We start from the raw sequence: 21,675 nt of genomic DNA, 5'->3' as shown, positions 1-21,675 counted from the left end.
GTAAAGATTGGCCTTTAGCATACTTTTTACAAGTGGTCAAGATGGACAAAACAAACTGCCTAAACGTTTTGTCTTTTACTGGCCTATTTTACGTTCGAATAGATCTGGTTAGGGGGGTTTGTCGATCGATCGCGATACCCAGGAGTGCAATAACGTTGTACTATATCCTTCAATCAATTGATATCGTCTTATGTAACATCGTTTACAGGTAACCTCGAATATGTTCTGCGCCGGCTACAATCAGGATATCGTAGGCGACGCCTGCAAAGGAGACTCGGGCGGAGGGTTCACTGTGGAGTCTGCGGGCCGTTGGTATGCCATTGGAGTGGTCTCATGGGGCGTCGGTTGTGGTCGAGCCGGTCATTATGGCTTCTACATCAAGCTCGACAACTATCATACCTGGATCAAGGATCGGATCTCCTACTAATTACGACTACAATTTGCGTTAATGCAGCATCTTTGCTGCCACATTATTTAGTCAGCTTCGCGACGGCGAACCCGTTGCTAGAACATGTTATATACATACCATATGTAGTCAGCCACAATCGGTTCTCGGACTGGTCCACGTCGTCCGACACAGCCAGTAGTATCGGTCCTGCAAAATGATTATCGCAATGTTGATTGCTTTGCAAAGAGTTTTCTATGCTCAGTGGTAGACATGCGTTCTTGTACGTGTTCAAAAAAGGACGCAGTTAGGACACTATTCAAGGATGCCTTAACCTAGCCAAAAAAACCTGGTACTGAAAAACACCGTAGTATCACACTTACCAGTTGTTTATAATCAGCTTTTAATTAATACTAGCGGTTTGCCATAGGGAACGTTATCCTGTACACATAACGCGAAGGGTTGTTCGTATCAAAATTTTCTAATAAGTGGTCAGTCGTAGTTAAGCCTGTACATAATATGGTAGTTTTGTTTAAAGACAAATCGTCATTGTGTGGACACACGTATTTCTTACTATGACGAAGTTTCTAAACATGTTTGTACTTTCGTTGTAAAATTTTCGCTTGACTCGCGCTATGCACAACTCCATGGAATGGAGTAGCATTTAACCACGCAGCTATTATAAATAGCTAACACATCCAATGACAAATTTTCTTCTTGAAATCCGACAGTTATATGAAGCTAGATAATTTTTTACTAGATACATGTTATATGTACACCAGAGATGAGCCTAGGGGAGCCTGGAAAAGGCCAAGCAAAAACTACAGCGACATGACTGCGAAGTGGCAAGATTGACTTCGTACTGCCAAATCAATGCTATCGGTTACTTCCTGACAACTATCAGTCTATTTTCTGTATAAATATCACCGATCAATCATAGTTTCACTATATTAGTAGATGTAAACATATGTGGAGTAGTATATGTGAAAAAAACACATACACACATATATATCGAAAAATGCTCACAATATTTTCGTAGCAATATTTATTATATACGCTTTAGAGTAGTGCGGAAAAAACGGGCTTTGTTGAAGCTTATTGGGTGGTTCATAACAGAAAAGACGACGAAAAATAAATAAAGAAGAGATTTATGTATTTGGTTGTTTAGAAAACTGTTGTTTGACTAATCTGGCAGTTAGATTGGATGATTATGATAGATTCGTAGGCATTACATGTAAAGATTAACGTAAAACTCGTTTTTTTTTTTGTTAAAGCGTTTGATTATCGCAGATCGTAGCCTTTTTCCCCGGTAATGCATCGTATTTAATTTATCAAATCAGATATCTGGTTCTAATAGCGTTTAAAAATGGATTTCTTCGAAACCGAGCCAGTCTGTTTTTTCTTTTTTAATAGTATTGTTTTGTCTAAAATTACGATAATTTCGTTCTATTAACTAACTTCCGAAAGTAGACGCGCGTCGTTTAGCGTTCGTGGATTCGAGACGGTATTTTCTCAATATTAAAATGTTACGAGTTTGGGGTTGAAGTAGCATTTGAATGGTCAAAGCCCGGTCAACCTGTAGAATCATCGAACACAACTAATTTCTAATGGATCGCGTAGTGTCCATGTAGCGCATAGTTGCCCGTACTTAATCGATTTACAGATAAACGTGTCAAATCACTCTGCATAAAGAGGATACAATTTTAGGCTTTTGACATATTTACAATATGAGCTATTGCTAACCTTCTGAAATCAACCATCTTTATGACCGTGACAGTTTAAAACCAAGCTATCGATAATTACAAAGCTTTTTAACTCAAACGTATGTTTATCTATCGAACATATTGTACTACGTACGTTTTATAGATCGCATTACATCGAATGTTCGCGACGCTAACCCATAAGTCATAGCTATGTCGTATCTAGACATAGTTGCTTAACTTTCACAAATACATAACGTGCATGTCTGCGGTACTACGCCTGTTGCGCTACCCTATTTCAACAGATGTCCCGCTTTCCCGACAAACGTGTAAGTGTCTACGACGAATCCACGAACAGGGTAGGCGATTGACCTTCAGAGCGGCAACCACACGGCCATCTTGTCAATCCATTTCAACATCTTCTCGAAAAACTCTGTCGTTGAGACGATGACAGCTCCATATGTGGCGAAAATGTCAACTCATAACACAGTATGATTGTGGATTAATATGGTAGTGGATACTTGCCTTTGTATTCGTTACTAAACGATGTGTTTACGTTCGATACTGACAGATAGAAAAAATCTTTTGCTTTGTTGGTAGTCTAATCCATCTATTGAGTAGTATTTGGTGTTCTACACATTATAAACCGCCACAGCGATCACTGCTTAAAAAGATGGTTTTCGCTTCTTGGTATACTTGTGTCAGAGCTTTTCACAGGTCTGTGGCTTTTACCATAGGTACAGCTGATTATTTCTTCTGATAATTAATTTACGTGTAAGTGCGCCCTCTCACGATTCTCCGATAGCAGGGGCTGCTATATATAGCAGTCGATATCTCTGTAGCATGGTGTAGCTCATATCATATCTGGGCCTCGCAAGCTTTTCCACGTAGTTTCTTCCAGTGTTAGAAGCAAAATGAAGCTCTGGACATCCGTCGTACAGCTCTTTCGGGAAATATACAAATGCGATTGTCTCATAGCTTAACGAAACGTGTTCACCTCGCTACCAAGCGCCTGAGGGTAGTGTGGCAGACATATGTGATTTCACTGTTCCTACTAGAACTGCTGTCTTTGAGGTTCGTAGCCGGATCGTGTATTCAGCTGCCTGGACCAACTGACAGAAAACCTGCTTCCGATTTTACCGTATAGACGTATTTATTCGTGCACTTCATTACGATTCATCCACTAAAACTTGGCCACGCTTATTTCTTATCCCGAGTTCGGTACTTTCTGGTTTTCGACGTCGTTAGGGGTACCTTGAACGATCCCACGGTAACAGCTTCGTACAGCCAGGTCTCCTGTTATCCTAACGTATATCTTGATGTCGCTCAATGAAATTAATGTTGGTCACGTTCTGCGGATTGGCACATCCGCTGTCAGCAGAGTAAACAGAGACATGTTCCGAGGCTTTTCGCGCACTCTGACACACGTTGCAGCTTTCTACGTACGAAGCCGCTCTACCCCAAATAAATACCCAAAGTACTGGCAGCTACCGATAGCTTGCCAGCTGATGTACCGCCAGCTGGGTAGCGTTGTGTGAGGCTGGAGCGAACGAGCTCGTTCATCATTCACGAACAGTGGTTCCCATCTTTGAGTGGAAATGGTGTCCACATAATGAGTGGAATGAAATGGAAATACCACAGAGTGCTCGAGAAGTGCTACGCCTTTCTTGTAGTTCTGCTCTACCAGACATAATTCAGCGTAGAAGGTCCCCTCGATACAATAAGAAAATTAGCGAGAAGTGCTGATCTCGCCATCCTTCGAATATTTACCGATAGTTCATTAAACTCGAATTCTGCACACAACGTATTGAGAATTTTACCAGAAACTGGCTAGCACTCATAACTCAATAAACGTTTCGCCAGCCTTATCGTAGTGATCGAAGAATTTTTCAGTCGGGTCAGTTGCCTCCAATCAGTCTTCTTCAGAAAAGGTTGTTCAAAGCTTCGCTTTAAAGTCCTTTGACGTCTCCCCTGCGCCGATCTTGACATCGAACCAAGCCCGGGCTACTTCTTCCAACCTGGCCTACTTGGCGAGCCGCTTGTACTCCTTAGCCCAATGCTCGGGCTTCTTCTCGTCCATCTCCACCAGTGCCGACGTCAAATCAGCCAGCCGTTTGAGCAACCCTCTGGGAGTATCGCAGCCATTTTATCATGGCCACGAAAGTAGGGTGCACTGGCTTAGCTTCATCATTGCTGTCAGGGACGAGCATTTTATAGCCACCAGCTCCATGCTTATATAGATGAAGACATGCACTATCTCATGTTTTTGTATTATAACTATTGGTCCATTACGCTTCCTACATTAAAGACTATATGGACGGACCTGTTTTTACCAGTGCAACACTAAGGAGAAACGCCTAAGCCTGTACCTCTATGTGCTAGTCCTTTATAGTTGTAGTTGTAGTCTCCATAAATTGAAAGGAGTAGCTAGTGTCATAGAGCGTACTCCCTGTTGAATAGTGGCAAGGCAAGGGTTCTCTGCTCAGCAGCCCGTGGTAAGTCTAAGTCGTCTTTTCTTAACACCTAAAGTTAAAGCTCTATACAATCTGTGAGCATCTGTGGCTCATCTTCTAATGCAAAGAGACGCGGATACTTTTAGCTTAACAACTTTGTCTCTGCGGCACGTGTATAATTTTCTCTTTCAAGTTAACCAATGTTTTAGGGCTAATATACAGCAGTTTTCGTTTCGTAAACGTCAAACAAAAACGAAAAATAACAATAATAATCTAATCGAAGAATAAATCTGTAATGATAATTAATATGTAGACTAATGCAAGGATCCGGTACGCACCGACTGGTAAGTCCGACACACCATTGACATACGAAACGCAACGGCAGTGACCGATACGTCGTCATCGTCGTCACAATAATATGTGCAGATTTTGTGCCATACATTGGTAAAGTAGGATGGAGAGAAAGACAGAAATAATTTAACAGTTCGCGGTTACAAAGCTTTCTTTAGTTTGTCCGTAAACAACGACAACGATAGAACGTGTGCATACTTTCGTAATTTGCATCCTGCACACGATATATTACAATGCAACCAGCTGCTAAAAAAAGATTTCGCCTAATTAATTAAAAGGACTTAATGATCAAAGGGTCTTCAACAAATTTTCGTGTACATTCCGCCAACAAAAGCCGTTACAGTATCAGCTTTTATCGTTCGCCATGGTCAGGTCGCTTTTTTTTCAAATTTAATTTTATCGCCAATTTTATTGGTGTACATACATAACTCGGTAAAGGTAGAACAAATATAGTTTTATAAGCGAAGTTGCACATTAGCAGTGGGTTCAGGACTCATGAGGTAGATTTAATATATAAGGACACGATATGGGTAAATGTCTAAAAATAGCTTAGATAATAATGTATTCGTATTAATATAATAACCGCTATAGCGCAATTTAATAATGCATTGAATTTTTCTTCTACCCATCCTATACGTAGCTAAGACGAAGGCTACGTCAGATGCTGTCTACATAAGACTCAACAGAGCGTGCTAATAGCTCTGCCAAAGTCAATAGTGAAGATAATAATCACTAATAATAAAGATAATAAGAGATGTTTTTAAATAAATTTCTCACAGCTGCATTGGAATTCGTTGATAAGATGATATAATTATTTACCTGCTCTATTTGAAATTATCGAAATAAAAGAACTCTGAATTGAAAAAAGCTCCGTCTTTATTGCTCTATTCTTCATTAACAGAATTAGAATAGTTTATTCATACAATTATTTACCTGCACACACATTGCTTGATCACAAGTGGGGCAATTTTACGTACTGGAAATCGATAAAAGCGCATCAAAGGTGTGTACTACATTTTTTTAATGTTATTTTTTGCTATCATTTTTATGAAATTGTTCGACTGATTTGACGACTGTTGCCGTAACAGCTAAAGGCTCCTTTATTACAAGAACATATATTTAGACTTTTTTTTTTTTTTTTTCGTATCGTTTTTATAAGATGCACTGGAGTATTACGGACGTTATGTTCATCGCAGTTTTTTAAACACAGGTTCTGTTAACCAACCGATCTACCCCAGCTCCTCCAACGCAATCATTTTGTCATGCGAGAAAACGTTACTTGCCCGTCAATTGTCGCAGTTTTCTGTCTGCAATTTATAAAAAGCCTTTTTTTGCGAAATGATAAGAATTACCGTAAACAATGTGCCGTACAGAAAATGATACGCGCATCATTCTTAGTCGCTATTGCGTTGTACATCCCACGCTAAGCGAACATTGTTTCTATATTTATTTTTTTCACGCGGAAGACCATAGTTGCTTATCGACTTGTGAAACAGCACTATCGTGGGTTCAATGATGAGTCTACGTGGCATTCTTTTTTTTGTTTTTTTTTTTCTAAAACTGAAAATCACCACCTCCAGCGAGCTTTCGATGCTCTAACCGTATATGAACTTTAAGAATACACGAGGCCTTAATCTTTAGTGGTATCGAAAACAGATTAGTAAGCTATATGAAAATGATCTTCTTGTATAGATGAGAGGTCATTACAGCGCACGGGATTTATCCGATTTATCTGATCAGTTTGGTATATTCGATTCGGGATCGACGAATCGATAATGCTGAACTTTTACTTTGTTAATTGACGGTATTATGTTCTTAGCGGACCTGGTCTTGTCTCACACTTGCAGTTAAGTGGTCCCTATCAAAAAATATCGTCGTAGTTAGTCGTAGCGACGCTAGCAGCTGCGATAATCATACCAACCGTTCAAACGGTCGCGACCAACGGCGTCTTCAGATATTCATATTGCTACGGTGGCAAAGACGAATACCCCCTTTGAAATCATAATCTTCGACCGGACGTGAGCGCATCAGAAATTTATGCAGAAACACAAAAATAGATACCAAAGGTCGAATGGGTCACAAACACAATTTAGTGATAGTGTCTCAATACAGAAACAAAGCCAACATCGCAAGAATAGCGGTGTCATTAGGGAAAAACTATGAAAGTCTCTTCCATAATTGTTTCAGTTTCGCACCCTTATATCTCAGTGGGCTCTGTTAATCTTTTTAATACATTATGACGGCCTATGTGTGGCCTTAATACATAATATTGATTTCGCCAAAGAAGAAACGCTTTATGAAGGTAGCCATGCCCGGTCATGAAGAAGTAGTGCTCTACTTCCAGCCCCATTTTGGCAACTCTATGACTCAATTTACGATGCTCACTCTCTCGACGCAGAAATATTCGGAAGTCGGTAATCACGTTACAATGGACTTCGGAGGAAATTGTAGGTGTTCGTAGACGGAAGTTCTCAGAAAATTAACGCACATTTTTTGCTAGCAATTTACTTCACAAATGTTACCACGAACGGCGACAGAAAACAAAGAGGGGAAATGTTAAAGAACTGCAATATGTACAAAGCGTACTTAATGCAACGCAGCGGGATGTCTTTCACTTAGGGCAACCAGGTAGGTGAGGGCTTGTGGCTGAAAGGGTAGCATGTGCTGGAACGTAAGACAGCGTCAAGTATCGACGTTGATTATAAGATGGCGACAAGTCTTGATCACGACATTTTACCGGTGGAAAGTTCAGCAGGCTTTTTTCGTCCCAAATCAAAAATGGTACGTATGTACACTGAAATAACAGCACGACTATCTGAGCAGAAACGTTTTCGTATTGTAATGGTCATAATGGTAAGACGCTATTTTAGGCTTATTAATTAAAGCATATTGAAAAACGGCGATAGAATGACGTTTTGTCGAATTTGGGCATCTGAGCCCCTTGTGTTAGCTCGTTTTTGTTGCGTCTTGTGTTTTTGTGCGTGTTTCTATGTGTATGTGTTTGTGCCATGAAGCGGACGTGCCCATTTCAAGAATCAACTCTACGGCTAATTCAAACGTTTGTTCAATTCTTCAGTTAGATATTTATGTGCAACGTGGTACAAGGGGTATCCTCTTCTACACTGAAAAACACTGTTTTACTCTAAGGCTGTTTTTCACCGATATGTTACACACAAAATCATTATCTGGCTTCTATGTTTTTCAACACTGGTTTTCCATGAATGTTCACATTTTTTGGTAATTTTTCTACGAGGGCAAAGCTAGAGCGAATCATATCAAAGAAAATATTTGTTTTTAGAATACTAGTAGTAGGTAAGGACTAGATGTGACAATTTGAAGCACTGGCGAGCTTTGATATCTGGGTGCTGACGCCAGGGTGACATCCAAAAAAATCCCCTTTTTTTCCTTAAGTGAAGTTGTTTGGTGTCCGGTCTACTTTTTTCGGGAAGTCGATGAATAGATTCCCTTTGTTAGAGTAATATGGGACTTTAAGCAGCGTTTTTGTCCCTGCAGCAGTGCAACCCTCCCTCCGTATGTAATCCTGCATACTTAATTGCTTTAAAGCTACCCCTATTCGTGTTACCTACCTACGGTATTCCATTCGTGTTGACCCAGCTAAAGGTGAGCAAAAACGGCGATTTTTTTTCGACGCAGAAGACCACAGCAGAAGTATATCACACGTTAGGTAATAAGCGAAGTGCATTTTTTTTGGTTTAAAGAATCTTCGTTTGAAGATTTGTCTTACTCCATTGAAGAGTACCTGTAACAGCGTTGGCTCCAAGAAACAAAAACGCACCGTCTTCTGGCAGGTACAGTTAATTGTACTCTATCAGTGTTTGTGGAATCTACTCGATGCAGTCGTTGCACGCGCTGTACCTGCATCCTGTGGAAACCTTTCTTTCTGTTTACTTATAAATTCTTCCATTGGAATTTAAGGTTATGTGAACACGTGTCCAATGTAAATTAGGACGGCGTTATTCTCGGAGGCGTTGTATAGGAAGATAGAGCGTCCAAAAGTATAAATACGAGCATCCTTTGCCATACACCAAACAGTGTATTTATCAGGATTGAAGTTCATTATCGTAGAAATCTTCTATCAATCTGGCGCCTATCATCATAACACTGAAGACAAAGCATTATACAGAGAATTAATTTTTTTGCACAGACATTCATTTTCTGTTGTTTCAGTTTGAAAAAAATGCTTTCCTGCTGTAGTAACAAAGCATAAATAAAATGAATAAATCAAGCGACATGAATGTAGTCATAATAGACCCTTTGTTTTAGACCAAGTCTGCCTTTCAAGCAACGACGATTGCAATAAAGTGACATTGTGAAACAAGGTAAGATTTGCTAAGCAATTAATAAACGTTATTAGAAACCCTTATCAGCATAAGCACAGTATACAACACTTGACTATTTTAGGGTTTCGAGTAAATTTAAGATGAATGCAATTTCTTTTCCCGGATAGGTTTCTTGTTGTTCAGATTTGACTTTGGAAGAAATGTTAAATCTTCACATCAAGCTTCTCCTGCTAATTAGTGCCAATTATCAAAAAAGCTTTTAGTAATTAGGCGTAATTGCTTAGGCGTAAGCGATTCACATTAGCACTTACGGATAACGTCAGTCCGTTGCGTTGAACTGTGCCAAAGTGCAACATGTTTTGCAGATCCTAGGAGTACTTTACTTCGGCTTCGCGTTCTTATATATACATCTATACGAAATTATTTTTCCTCTATTGAAGTACCTAGGTTCTAAGCTGGATTTGCGGAGGGAGTAGAAAGTGAGATAACAGCCGCGGCCTATATTTATAAATTTCAAAAGACATAAGAGAATCAAAAAAGTAACCATGATGCCCATCCGATCAAGAGAACGATTCCGCGTCAAGCTAGAAAAGTATAGATTTTGTGTTTTAAGTATATAAATCTGTTCGGCATTTTGGTTTACCTTCATAGTGTGCGAGTCACTTTACGGTAGCTGATCAGAAATCGCCATAGCCTTGAATATACGATTGAACTGGAATACCTGACAGAGACCTAAGTAGTCGTTGAAACTTCCTTAATAATTTACGTATACTTTAGTTGGTTAGCGTGACAAATGACTGAACATGTATCTAGACCTGCGCAGATAACCTGGCTTGTTCCCGACTAAACATTTGTAGACGTCTTGTGTAAATAGGCCAAATGATGGGGATTTGGAACGCATGTCTCCATTTTAAAAAAACTTTGCCAAGACCGCGATCTGCCTTAGTGAACAACAGTAGCATGTTAAGAAATAGAAATCAAATTCATCCAACTTTTTCAGTAAAAACTAGCCCTGTTATGAAACACACAAATATGTACCCTTAACAGAACTCAGCTGAGGATCTCAATGAAACATTTGTCGTCTTAGTTGTTATTGCCTAGAACTACGCTCTTCTCAGTCGCCTGTCACAAGCCGCACCTTTCTGTGTGGTCCGCTTCGTCCTAATTTTTCATCTTATCGTTTACCTTCTTTGCTTGGTCTCCCAAGTGCAACAGCAACTAATTACGAACATTAGTTTCACCACAATGGCCCTCATGTTCCGAGGTCATTCATCTTCACTGGGCTCGGGTCACTGCAGGGCCATTTTCCTGTACTCGAAAAAAAATCGAGAGTACGCAATAGCTCATGCCAAGTTATTCCTGCAGACAAATGGCGTCCTGTTTGTGTGCGATATTGAATTAGCTGACGATATGGTCAATTTTGGAGAAGTTCTCGTTAACTGAGCGACAGAACGACCGGCCGTGGTTCGTTAGGGGCAAATCCTGGACCCTAAAATTAACGTTTTGGATATCGATATTAAATTTACGGAAGTAGATAACGAATAAATACTCTTGTAATCGTACAGGGTCGAATTCGGTTCCATATTTGATCGTGGTAAGGCTGGACAATTTTCACCGACCTATCGACGTGCGTCAAACGTCTCGACGGGTATGTTTTGCGTGCAATGACAGTGAGTCGATCTATGTAGTTCACTAAATAACATTGAATCCATCCATTAACGAATTAAAAATTTTTACAGCGCACATTGGCGTTGGTCGTTGCCGGGGTGATCGTCCATTTCGTAGGTGGAGCTCCAATATCTGAAGGCCATTCGAAGGTAACCAAAACAAACAGCTAGATATATATGATGTTGAACAGTATGTATCTTCCTAAAATATCATTCAATACTCATTCAACAAAATCAGGCATAAGGTTTTCCTTACGAACGTAATGCTTCAAGACGAAAGTGATGTAAAACGGGTGATAAAAAAAATTACGGGATATCTTCAAAGGAATCATATCAGATGGTTATAACACAATTTGTTTTATTTCTGTGGGTTCGAGCGTAGCCAAAGTATTGCTATTAGTTCGTGTCGAATAAATTATATATAAGATCGTATAGAAACAGTCCTGTCAAATCTAATCTGAACCAACGCCGCCATAATCCCAAGCTTACGCTGGTGCTTTGTCCATGATAGCTTGTTGTTCATCGAAAAGCCTTGCTAACGAAATACGAATTGTTTAGGTTGATAATTCTGTGCAGGGTCGTCAAGGGCAGACGCTCTCCGGAGATGGCCTAAGGGATGTGCGTGGATCATATACGATAGCCTTGCCTGGCGGTCGCACTCGCACTGTCAAGTAGGTAGCAAAATCTATATATACTTGTATATAGATCAAACGACAGTGTCATATAATTTTATGTCTGATCCATCGGCAGCACAATGGCAATGCATTCGCGTTTAACTTGAACACAAATCTTTTTTTGAACACATATTAAAATTAGAGTTAGTTATAAATAGATATTTTCACGGGCGATTAAATCTATACGATAAACACCGCGGCTCTGTGCTCCGACTCGCCATGGTGTTATCAGCATAAACGAAGAAGGAGAAAGGTGTCCTCACTCAAATAAATCTTAGTACCATATAACGTGATTCATTTAGAGACGTTCTGTTGTACTCAAAGCGTTTTTTTCCTGATTTACAATGATCATCCGTAGGTACAGTACGGGCGAAAGCAATTTACATGCAGCAGTGATTACCAACGAGCTGGGTGCCGAAAGCACGAATCCGCAAGACGTAGCCTTGCAAGCCTCCGCTGTATCGGCTGCTGAGGCCGTCCTAAAAGGAGCAGCAACGTTTTTACGCAGCATCACTTTTGGCCCTGACGCTGACGGCGTCTATGTACAGAGGAGGGTTGCAACAGCGTAGCCCGTGAGCGAGTAATTTAGAACAAAATAGCTGAGAGAAGAAGTTCTTCTGCTGTTCATGTCAAAGCTAGCTTCGTCATAGTTCGTATCACCGTGTAGGTAGGAAGGCGGGTTGTTTCAGTTTACCTGTCGCCTACTTTTGAAATCGTGTTAAGCGTTCATCTGCAGTGTAAAGTATTCAATTCTCTTCCGAAATTTGGCGACCAATCGTGTGGGCCTACATAACCTATGTATGTCGAAAGTTCAATGGCTTCTCGAAGTGGGTGTCTAATGAATGCTAGCTTCACTAAGCATAACTGTGTTGTTTCACCCTGCAGACTTAAATGGACATACGCCTCTGGCTTGAAGATCATTATTGAGTTTTCCCGTATTGGTTTAAAAGGTCGTGGCAATTAAAAATATCGAACTGATTCTTAACGGCAAAGAGAGAAAAATGTATAGTTGTTCTCTCTATTATTCGTGTTCTCGTTTTTCTGTTACATAATAAATTATAAAAATTGCTGCAAGGTTTTCTCTTTCTTTCTATGCATATACACGCCTCCTAAATAGCTGGCGCTAGTCTAATTAATCAATTTTCGTTCTCTTATTATTGTTATTATAATTATATATATTTTCATACTTAGCGCATTTAGTACGGGATAAGCAGTACAAAATGTAAAATTTCGAAATTAAATCCTGCAGGACGTAGCGACACATTTATAAGTGAGTATTTATAGAACGCTACAAAATATACTCAAAGCCGAAATATCTATTTTGCATTAATTTAATTATTAATTTCGGAAATACTAAAATTAACTTTATGTAAGCAGCACTTTAGATCTGAGTTAGTTCTATCGTATCGATTTTTTCGTTTCGCTCTCCTGTAAATCGTCTGGTGCAGTCGCCCGGACGGAGAAAGTCTTTCGCCGTCGTAGGAATCAACTAGAAATTGTTTCTCTGTCCAAATCTTGGAGTGGATGCGGCGGGATTTTATAAAATCATCTAACAGCGTAGAACGAGCGATTAGCAAGAATAGCAAAAACACAATAAAGTTATTTTTAGCTTTCTTCTAAATTCCATTTCTGCTTGTCGTCGTCGGCGGCATCGTCTAATTGGGTTTATTCCTGTCCCCCGACATCAGCCGTTAGCTTGCTCCCCTATCAGATTTCGTGTTATGTTGTTGAATTTTATGTCCTATCTTACATTACATATTATCCTCAGTATCTCTTTAATTCTACACAATGCTGAAGTTATTGGCGTTTAGAACCCACACTTCGTACAACACGCCAAGTTGCCTAAAAAATAGGTTTATAGCGCCAGAAGATATTTAGGCAAAAATGCAGAAGGATGATTGCGAAAAAATTGATTGATGAAAAAAAAAAGCTTCTGATGGAGAAATTGCATTTTTCCATCATTATGCACACGATGAAACGTCCTGAGCCTGGAACGTCCGTCAGTATAACAGTATAGAATAGAAGATTTGGCATATTAGCTGTTAAAGTATCAGACGGTACTTAGAAAACAGAACCAATATATATTCATAACCGATAACTGATGATTCGTTTCCAACGCTTATATTAATAAAAGCCTTTTGACTCAGTCACAGTGAGCATAATATTTGTTTGTCTAACTTTTCTACATCATTACAAATACATTGTGCATTGCGTACACGTCGATTGTGTAACTCTATGAATTGGCCTAATGAAACTTTCATTAATTGGCCTGATTTCTGAGTTTAAGTGAGCGGATTGACATTTCTTTAGACTTAATATAAACTAAGTTATTCGTATGTTTATTAAAACATTTAAATGAGAAAATAATATTTAGGCAGAATATTTTGATCAGGGGCAGATGCTTTTTTTCCGGATGCGAAATATCGCCTTAATGGCTCGTTTCTAGGGGTGTAATGGCATTCATGATTTCCAACACGGACCTCACTTCTACCCATCTACAAGGGTACGGTAGCATTCTGTATGTCCTATCAGGTAAGTGGCAAATAAGCGCAGCTCAGATATCAACGTTGGAGATCCGCGATGTGGGATTCAATTGCCATGACCCAGTAAATTTCTAGTACTTTTTTGATTGCCCAATTTCAATCGTTACATTTTGCGCCTATTGCTTACTCAATTTGAACTAGCTGGCGCAAGCTCTAAAGGCAACTTTCATTGAGCTGATTAAACAGAAGTCGTTAGCATGTATTGGTTATCAAGCCATTCGTCTTGTCACCCAATAAGTTGAATTTAAGGGTAAATTTTACCCATATATTTCCATACCTTGACCCCAACCAGTAACAGCGAACGCATGTCCATCATTTCAAGGGCGCACTACTACGTTACCAACAAAATTAAAAGCTTAAAATACTTCTCGAACATTAACATTAGAAAAAATCTTACCTTACGTTGGTCCGAAAAGGTAGGCTGATTACGACTGGACTTCCGTACATCTTATTACAAATTGCATCATAAACACTTAGTACTTTTGCGCACGAGAAGTTAATAATACTTTATTGATCTGAGCCTGGAAGAAGATCTCGACGTACCGAACCTTTTGCTTTAACGAAGTTTGCTTTAATTCAGTAATAAGCCTTTGCAGAAATTCCCAGCGTCACAAGTACCGTTGCCGTTCGTAGATTGATGAATACCTACCTACAAGGACAATCGTATTTTCTTAGAAAACAAAGTCTTCATATAAAGATTACCATGGACATTATAGAACTGAACGCTAACCTATAATTGGTATGTTTATGCATATAGATATATATATCTTTTATTGAGCCTAGAAACTGCCACCGACTGATGCCGTAATGCGAAAAACACTATCCTGGAAAAAGGCTGCTTAAGCACCTTTCGTCAAGATAATTAACAAACAGCTACCTTTTGGAACCATCCTCGACAGCTGCGTTTTTGGGTCAGAACGTTATCGTTAGTTAATATGCCATTTATAGGTTGATCTAATGCCACCCTACTCATATACAACAAACGCATTTGACGCCGTCCGAAGCATGTTTGCCAAGCATCGATGCTGCTTATTGGGGGCGTGTTTTTCTTTTTTGCTAGTATCATTCGGGGTCTGCGCAACAGACTCGTTAGCAGTTTAAAAAATCAGTCAACTCACCAGACAAAGTCTAACTGAAATCTAGCTTTAAATAACATGCCTTACATTACCCGATGAATCTTGCATTTGGGTTTTCGTTTTGGCAGTCTAGCTAGTAGGCGCACACATACCTAGCAATAAAATATCAAATTGATAGGACCCCTACAGCTGTTTATGAACGCTCAAAACTGTCTTTATATCCAACCTAATCATAATTATTATCGTAATTTCATCAGCCAAATTGTATTGGACCATACGTAGCACATAAATAGCAGAAGTGAGATTTGTTGGTACAGCTTTACGGTGAAATGATAGACCTACGATTCAATCAGCAGATGAATCATCTATTGCGCGCACGATCTTCAATAGGTAATATATTATCGCCGTACTGGTGACGTACATCGAGTAATTGAAAACATGCCAAGAATAAGTAAAAAATCCATCCAAATGATAATTGAAACTTTAAACTAAAAAATGTACATTCGAGAAAATCGAACACATATATGTGTGAACCGCCAAGGTGACACGCGTGTCGACTCATCTCTCCGCGAGAGACCTTTCTGCCCGGGTCGAAAAATCCTACTGCGCGAGGGCGCTAGCTTCGTAACCACAAGGATCCCGTGCTTATCATATCAATATTTGATAAGGCGAGCAAGTATCGCTAGGTAGTTTGTTCTCAATCAAAAAATGCTACGTCGAGTTCCATCTCTTAGTTGAAGGCGTGGAAAACAGTCTTTTACGATGCGAGCTGGGCGTAGAAGGTGTTTGATGATGAGCCACCACAGAACTGGTTCAGGTAGTTCGTATTGTTGCTAGATTATATTAAGTATGTCCGATGAATTAAATATTGTACAATTCTATTATTGATGTATCAAGATTTGTTTGGAATCTGCCCCAAGCTTGCTCGGTGGGAAATAAACATTAACATTACCTTTCATTGTGATAGCTTATTAAATTAAACTCCAAGAATGTACTGCCTTAATACAATGTGTCGTCAACCCTACCAGTCAGGGTTAGAGAGTTCGGCACGTTAGTCTATCTTCGCTGGCGACTGCTACCTTCTACCGACTAATAATGGGTTAAGGTTCTATAAGGAAAAAAAAAAGCCTATAATTCTCATAGAGAAAAATGTGGCGACGTGTTTCTACAGAGTTCAAGTTATCTTTTCTAGTTAGGTTTACACGTTGAAAACTAATCGAAAGCAAAATTAAAAGCAACGCCGACCACAAAGCGGGTTTATTCATGTTCAGTCTATTTTCAACAGTTCTTTGGCTATAAATGTACAATCTATTTCGTGTTAGTGGCGTTCTGTTCCGATCTATTCGTAGCCTAACTCATACACATTGTCCTGCTAACGAGCCTTCTACCGTAGCTTAGAGACAGACTCACCATCGTCGGGATACCCAGCATCGACAATACGGTGCGGTAAGGGGCTCGCTGCTAAATCTAGAAGTCTCCTGTAGACACTGGGCAGTGCCGGCGGCCGGATCGGGCACGAGAGCATAGACGATAGGACGCTCCAAGGCAACAGCACTCGTTATTTTCCACGTGGTACGGTAACAAGTAGCCATTGAGTCCTTCTCTAGTGGGTTAAGTGTTGCGAACATCAAGCAATGAGAAAGCAGGAAGATGCTGTGCAGTGCATAAGGCGTATGCCGTCAGAAAGCTAACATGATCAGCGCCAATGCCAAGTTATGGGTAAGTTCAGGCTGTTTAATGAAGACGTTTAAGAGAGAAGGCGCAAAAGGTGATCTTTCTGTTGTGAGTAAGGTAATTCAATGGTGACCGGTTGACGGTGATGGTACAGGTGGCTTTGCGTAACGCTAAAAATCGGGTGTCATCGTGAGTTTCCGCGTAAACCTAACTCTTTTCAGTAAATGTAAAAACGCAAATTCCTCAAGAACATAATGTACCGAATAGTATTAGCAGTTTGAAAAATGTGACAAATACATCGGCTCCTTCCACGGCACAAAAGTAATAACCAGAAAAAATATCAGATATTTATTGCTGTCGCGCACTGTATTACCAGTAGCTGTAACTAACAGGGGGATAAGCGTTACCCCCGCGATACGATTTCTTTGAAAACGGTTTGTCAGTTTGTATTTATCTCGTGTACGTTGCCTAGCGAAAATCTTCGATTCGACAAATTTCGAGCTCCCATCTACGGTACGACGCACTTGTGAATCAAGTATTCTTCGCAATAACATCGCAGATTTTAATGTTTCCCACACGTTTATTATTCTACTTCAATTAGCGCAACTGTATTAGGAAACAAGCAACAAAACTACAGGATGAGTACTTTCATTACCCCGGTTTCCAACATTGGCACATAGCTTAATGGGCGTATACCTTAACGGAGAGGAGAAAAAAGCTGGTCGTATCCGATGATCGGAGCTCGGTCCCATGATACGCTCTTTGGTTTCGACCCCATACGACGACCACCCCAGGTCTTAGCTATATAACGTTTAGTTTGCCTCTTACCTGAATCTTGACGCCACGGTACCTTTATGAAGTCAGTTTCCTAGTGGATTCCCGAGTTCAAGCTTACTAGCGTCTCTGTGCTGCGATCCCTGAGCCCACTACTGCTGTTGTTCCCGCACAGTTGCAGGTCAGACCTTTCTCTCCTTGGTCCTTCTGGAACACACCCCAATATGCCTCACACGCAGCTTGTCCCTCTCCGAACTCGCGTAACGCATGGCTGGAACTGAAAACAACCAAGCTCCATCCGGTAATATCCTCTATACACAGCGCAACACTCGGTTGCCGCACTAAGGCATTCTGTAGGTACGCTGCAGACCGTTTGACCGCCTGGCACGGTTGCTATAGCGGCATTACCATAACAAACTTCTACTAAACGGTAAGTGAGCAAGATGGCCACAGCAGCTTCAGCTAGAGTCACCGGCAGACCCTTTCTAGCAAACCCCGGTGTTATCCATCCCCCTAATGGCCTGGACGTCATTAGGTGAGCAACCATCTCCACTTAATTCTGTTCGAGAAAGAGGTACCGACAGCAACAGCAAACAAAACGACAGCTCATTATAAGCCTAAATCATTATTACACCTTGTTATTACGTTATACATACAATTGTCCTAGTTTTACCGCTATCGCTGCAACGAAGCGACCGGGGCCGATCAACGAGGAAAAGGGGGCAAACCTTAAACAGCGTATCGCACAGAACCATTCCCATGGCATTCGCCTGTTCCGTGTGCGATCAGAGGCTTTCTCTGTCACATCCTGAAGTTTGTATTAAACGCTTAGTTTACGTTAGTCGTACGACACAATCAGAGACCATATGGAATTTGTTGCAGGAGTGCCTTCGTTGACTGGAATGATAGTTTCCGTTCCGTCCTTCTGCTGACAAACATCTAAAATCTAGTGTCTCTTTCGAATTCTTTCATTCTTGCACGTAACAAGATCGCTTAAGTGAGACATTTTAGAAGCGCTTCGTGGTAAATTCGTCGTTGCCGCCATTGTTATCATTGTGATAATCACTGATAATTTAAACGGGTAACGCGCTACCGACGCGTTTCTCGACATCAGGGCCAGTTTCGTCATCATCTCGCACCGGAGCATACTGAGAGCATGTCAGTGGATCAGCAGAGATGAAAAAATCATGTCGTCACAGCTACCAAGACTCTTTATTTCGTTTGAACAACATGCTCGTCAGCCCCTAAACGCAAGCGAGCGTATTTTACAACTAAACTGTTTATGAGACCGGGTTTTAACTGCCATTCTGGCTAGCCATCATTAGTTGAGTAAAGGCTTTCTTGTGGCTATTATTCCTTGCCTTGACGTTAGTTTCCCGGAGTTGATTTTCACCACGGCATTCCTACATCGAACTCATCTCTGATAGCCAGTCGATAGTCTCCCGTATATTGGTTTTGATTTGGGCGCGGTCGCTCGCGATACAACTGAGCTATTCTTCCAAATCTACCCTTTCCCCCGAAGTTATTACGAGTGCCGCGATCTCGATTCAGAGCTCCCTGAGCCGGACATTATTAATACCACGAACCTAAGCTTCAATAATACACCTCAGGCCCCTACGAGCCAATTCGCCCGTAATGTGATATTGGCCGTACTTGTTTCTCTTTCTGGGGCCCGGCAATGTTCATATTCCGGTCGGTTAGTATCCACTAGGACGATATGTTGTTCTGCGAGTGTTCTAAATCAAATCAATCGAATTTCGATCTGCTACTATCGGTACTAATACCACCAAATGCTTCCGTTGCTTTCCCCCGCCGTTGCTGCCGCTGCTGTATTGTACTGACAAGCGACGTACTTTAATAGCAGGAGCCCCTGGCCTGCTGCTGCTGCTGCTGCTGTTGTTGTTGTTGCTGTTGTCGTTGTTGTTGTTGTTGTTGTTGTTGCTGCCGCTGCTGCTGCTGCTGATGTTGTTGCTGCTGCTGCTACTGCTGTTGCCTGCCTCCTGTCTAATCTCATCTCCCCTTCTGGGTTTAGGACATCCACCTTTGTGAGCGGACCGCGCAGCCAATAGTGAGCTAACGGCGACGAGCCAGCGAAACCGAATTTACGCGGCCACTACAGCAACCATACCGCCGTGTCTACGCCTCTTAGTGGCGTCGACTACCAAAAAAACGCAACTAACGAGGTTGTAGTTGTACGTGCGGTGATCCCTGTATTGCTAGCGATCGGCCTTCAGTATCGAGCGAAAAGAGTTCCCTCTCAGACGAAGCTAGTAGCTATCTACCTGCCTTTCCCTACAACGACAGCAGTTCATTTTCGACCTTGGCCTCTTATCAGTACCCTATTGACCATAATTGTATCCGCCGAACACTTGCCCACATTTGCGGGCCGTTTTGCCCAAACAAACTGAGACCGTCGCCTTCATTTCACGCATTCCAGTCGTTTGTCGGCGTCGTGTACACCGTGGATTCGTTTAAAAAAAAATACATATATACACACTCATTTCATACCACAGCACATTCCTAGGCATTTGTGAATAAATGCATAGGAAATCCGCTCATTAGTGCTTGATTGTCTTGTCAGGGCGGCAGCGAAAGCGAGAATCACTTTGTCGTGTGCCTTACGCAGTCTGCAAAGTCAACGGCAACCACAGAAAACAAGCAAATCAGCTATACCTTGTGCGTTCCCCTTCAGCGTTACAGGTCAGCCGCCGCGATTCAGCTGCAAGTGCGACTACTACGAAGTCATGCCTTATCTCTAAACAGGCTTTTTAAGCAGTGCGTGCAAAATTGTGAGCAAAAAGGCTAAACCATTCAGTAAAGCCGGCTAGATTGGATCCGTTTGTGAGTTCACCGTTCCGCAACTCGTCATCGGTTTAGTGCGGGAGATGCGGCACGTGGTCATGCCAACCAATGAGTAACGCAAAAACAAGCCCTAAAAACATCAACGATAACTAATCAATATATAGGTAATCAGCCGGTGGCAGGCCACCAACTAACGGCACAAACAGCCAGCCGTCTTCCAGCTGCTGGTATCGTTATTATTAGAAGTGAATGAAAAGTTGAAGCGTGAAAAACTACCCCATTCGAGGCACTGGGTGTGAGCGTGTGTGTGTATATCTGTAATACAGCTGTAATTAGTGGACCTGCTCGGGCCCTCAGGGTCCCCTAAACGGCCTCAACATGATCGCAATGACCATGGACACGCTCGCCGTGTTCGCATCTTCTCGTAAGAAGTCAAAGTCGTCCGGCACCGCTAACAACAACGGTGAGTGCTCATTCTGTTTCACTTATTATACATAGGTCAAGTAGCGGTTGAACGCGTACACACATAACGAAGTTCACAGGCGGAGGAAAGCAAAGGTCAACCATGATGTCACCTAACTATCCGACACATCGTTTGTTGTGCTCGAAGCAGCCGATGCTGGCACAAAAATGCACGACACGACGACGACAACACGACAGACAGCTAGCGAGCGAGCGCATAGATACAACGCTTGAAAGTCGCCTATTGTGAAGTAGACTATCAGTTACTATAAATCGTATATATAATACTACTGTATGATAGGCAGCTGAATCACCATGTGCAACGACGGTGTTGGTGTTAACAATGCAAGGAGAAACGCAGAGATTCAACAACTTTCGTATCAAAAGCTGCGAACCCCCAGCCGGAACTAATGCACCGGAACCATCATTTCGTAAACGAATATAAAACTGTGTTTATTCCATATAGGGGCACTACTTATAGTAATGATACAACTAGGCCTCTACCCGAAAAAAGCGAACCAATGGGCAATGCCACTGAAGTGAACTATACGATACTGTCTGCTTTGGCCCAATAGTCGGTGCTATAAGTGGCTGGTCACGTTGGGTTCGACTGGGCGAGTGTTGAAGAGAAGGCAAAGTCTGGGCGGGCAAGACTTGCACATACCAACTCTAGCAATAACTTCAAAACAAAGCGATCCATCTTAGAATGTTTTACGGGCGGTATCACGCGACGCACGGCAGACATGGAAACCAGGCTACCTCGCGAGCCGTATTGCAGCAGTAGGAACTCGTACCCGTTGTTAAGCTATCAAC

General features: G+C 41.3%; 4 protein-coding genes across 19 annotated transcripts in view; 3 read left to right on the top strand and 1 right to left on the bottom strand.

Moving 5' to 3' along the window:
* The window catches only part of LOC111246622 (mannan-binding lectin serine protease 1-like), an 87,198-nt gene extending 85,641 nt beyond the window's left edge, over positions 1 to 1,557 (top strand). For 8 of the 9 annotated variants that reach the window (XM_086984380.1, XM_086984377.1, XM_086984379.1 and 5 more), the window contains one exon: positions 209 to 1,557. In XM_086984380.1, coding sequence (XP_086840506.1) covers positions 209 to 427 — 219 coding nt within the window. In that variant the 3' untranslated portion in view covers positions 428 to 1,557. The remainder of the gene's footprint in view (positions 1 to 208) is intronic. The other variant, XM_086984382.1, reaches the window with a different exon arrangement.
* On the bottom strand, positions 1,518 to 19,035 carry LOC111247245 (uncharacterized). Of its 5 annotated transcripts, XM_086984398.1 has the most exons (4): positions 17,653 to 19,035; positions 16,561 to 16,753; positions 14,952 to 14,973; positions 1,518 to 14,723 (listed from the first exon to the last, which is right to left on the bottom strand). In XM_086984398.1, exons 2-4 carry the CDS (start codon positions 16,740 to 16,742, stop codon positions 14,646 to 14,648), a joined length of 282 nt encoding a protein of 93 aa, XP_086840524.1. In that variant the 5' UTR covers positions 16,743 to 16,753; positions 17,653 to 19,035; the 3' UTR covers positions 1,518 to 14,645. The 5 variants fall into 5 exon arrangements, 3 of the variants coding, with proteins under 3 accessions (XP_086840524.1, XP_022653665.1, XP_086840523.1); XR_015324384.1 differs by having other exon boundaries at positions 14,952 to 16,994; XM_022797930.2 differs by having other exon boundaries at positions 16,561 to 19,035.
* On the top strand, positions 7,428 to 12,605 carry LOC111248091 (uncharacterized). Of its 2 annotated transcripts, none has more exons than XM_022799856.2 (4): positions 7,428 to 7,670; positions 10,930 to 11,007; positions 11,434 to 11,528; positions 11,890 to 12,605. In XM_022799856.2, exons 1-4 carry the CDS (start codon positions 7,596 to 7,598, stop codon positions 12,098 to 12,100), a joined length of 459 nt encoding a protein of 152 aa, XP_022655591.1. In that variant the 5' UTR covers positions 7,428 to 7,595; the 3' UTR covers positions 12,101 to 12,605. The 2 variants fall into 2 exon arrangements, with proteins under 2 accessions (XP_022655591.1, XP_022655589.1); XM_022799854.2 differs by having other exon boundaries at positions 7,524 to 7,670; positions 11,416 to 11,528.
* Positions 19,036 to 20,722: 1,687 nt separating the features above from the next.
* Positions 20,723 to 21,675, top strand: part of LOC111246491 (Kv channel-interacting protein 4-like) — a 42,016-nt gene continuing 41,063 nt past the window's right edge. For 2 of the 3 annotated variants that reach the window (XM_086984396.1, XM_086984386.1), the window contains exon 1: positions 20,743 to 20,863. In XM_086984396.1, the coding sequence (XP_086840522.1) occupies positions 20,779 to 20,863 (85 nt within the window). In that variant the 5' untranslated portion in view covers positions 20,743 to 20,778. Of the gene's footprint in view, positions 20,864 to 21,675 lie in introns of all 3 variants that reach the window. The other variant, XM_086984387.1, reaches the window with a different exon arrangement.

Source organism: Varroa destructor, unplaced genomic scaffold (assembly GCF_002443255.2).
Source record: "Varroa destructor unplaced genomic scaffold, Vdes_3.0 BEIS01000003.1, whole genome shotgun sequence".
Lineage (NCBI taxonomy): Eukaryota > Metazoa > Arthropoda > Arachnida > Mesostigmata > Varroidae > Varroa > Varroa destructor.
The sequence above is the reverse complement of the archived record's forward strand: the minus strand, read 5'-3'. Positions and strand labels throughout refer to the sequence as shown.

What these genes read in the sequence shown, in the direction of transcription:
- LOC111248091 (XM_022799854.2), top strand. Translation starts at nt 7,596, where the DNA reads ATGGCGACAAGTCTTGATCACGACATTTTACCGGTGGAAAGTTCAGCA. An exon ending in TTCGTCCCAAATCAAAAATG is followed by an intron (nt 7,671 to 10,929) that starts GTACGTATGTAC and finishes AAATTTTTACAG; the next exon opens with CGCACATTGGCGTTGGTCGT. An exon ending in GGTCGCACTCGCACTGTCAA is followed by an intron (nt 11,529 to 11,889) that starts GTAGGTAGCAAA and finishes GATCATCCGTAG; the next exon opens with GTACAGTACGGGCGAAAGCA.
- LOC111247245 (XM_022797930.2), bottom strand. Translation starts at nt 16,778, where the DNA reads ATGTTCGCAACACTTAACCCACTAGAGAAGGACTCAATGGCTACTTGT. An exon ending in TGCTGGGTATCCCGACGATG is followed by an intron (nt 14,974 to 16,560) that starts GTGAGTCTGTCT and finishes CCAAAAACGCAG; the next exon opens with CTGTCGAGGATGGTTCCAAA. An exon ending in GTCGAGGATGGTTCCAAAAG is followed by an intron (nt 14,724 to 14,951) that starts GTAGCTGTTTGT and finishes TTGTCCTTGTAG; the next exon opens with GTAGGTATTCATCAATCTAC.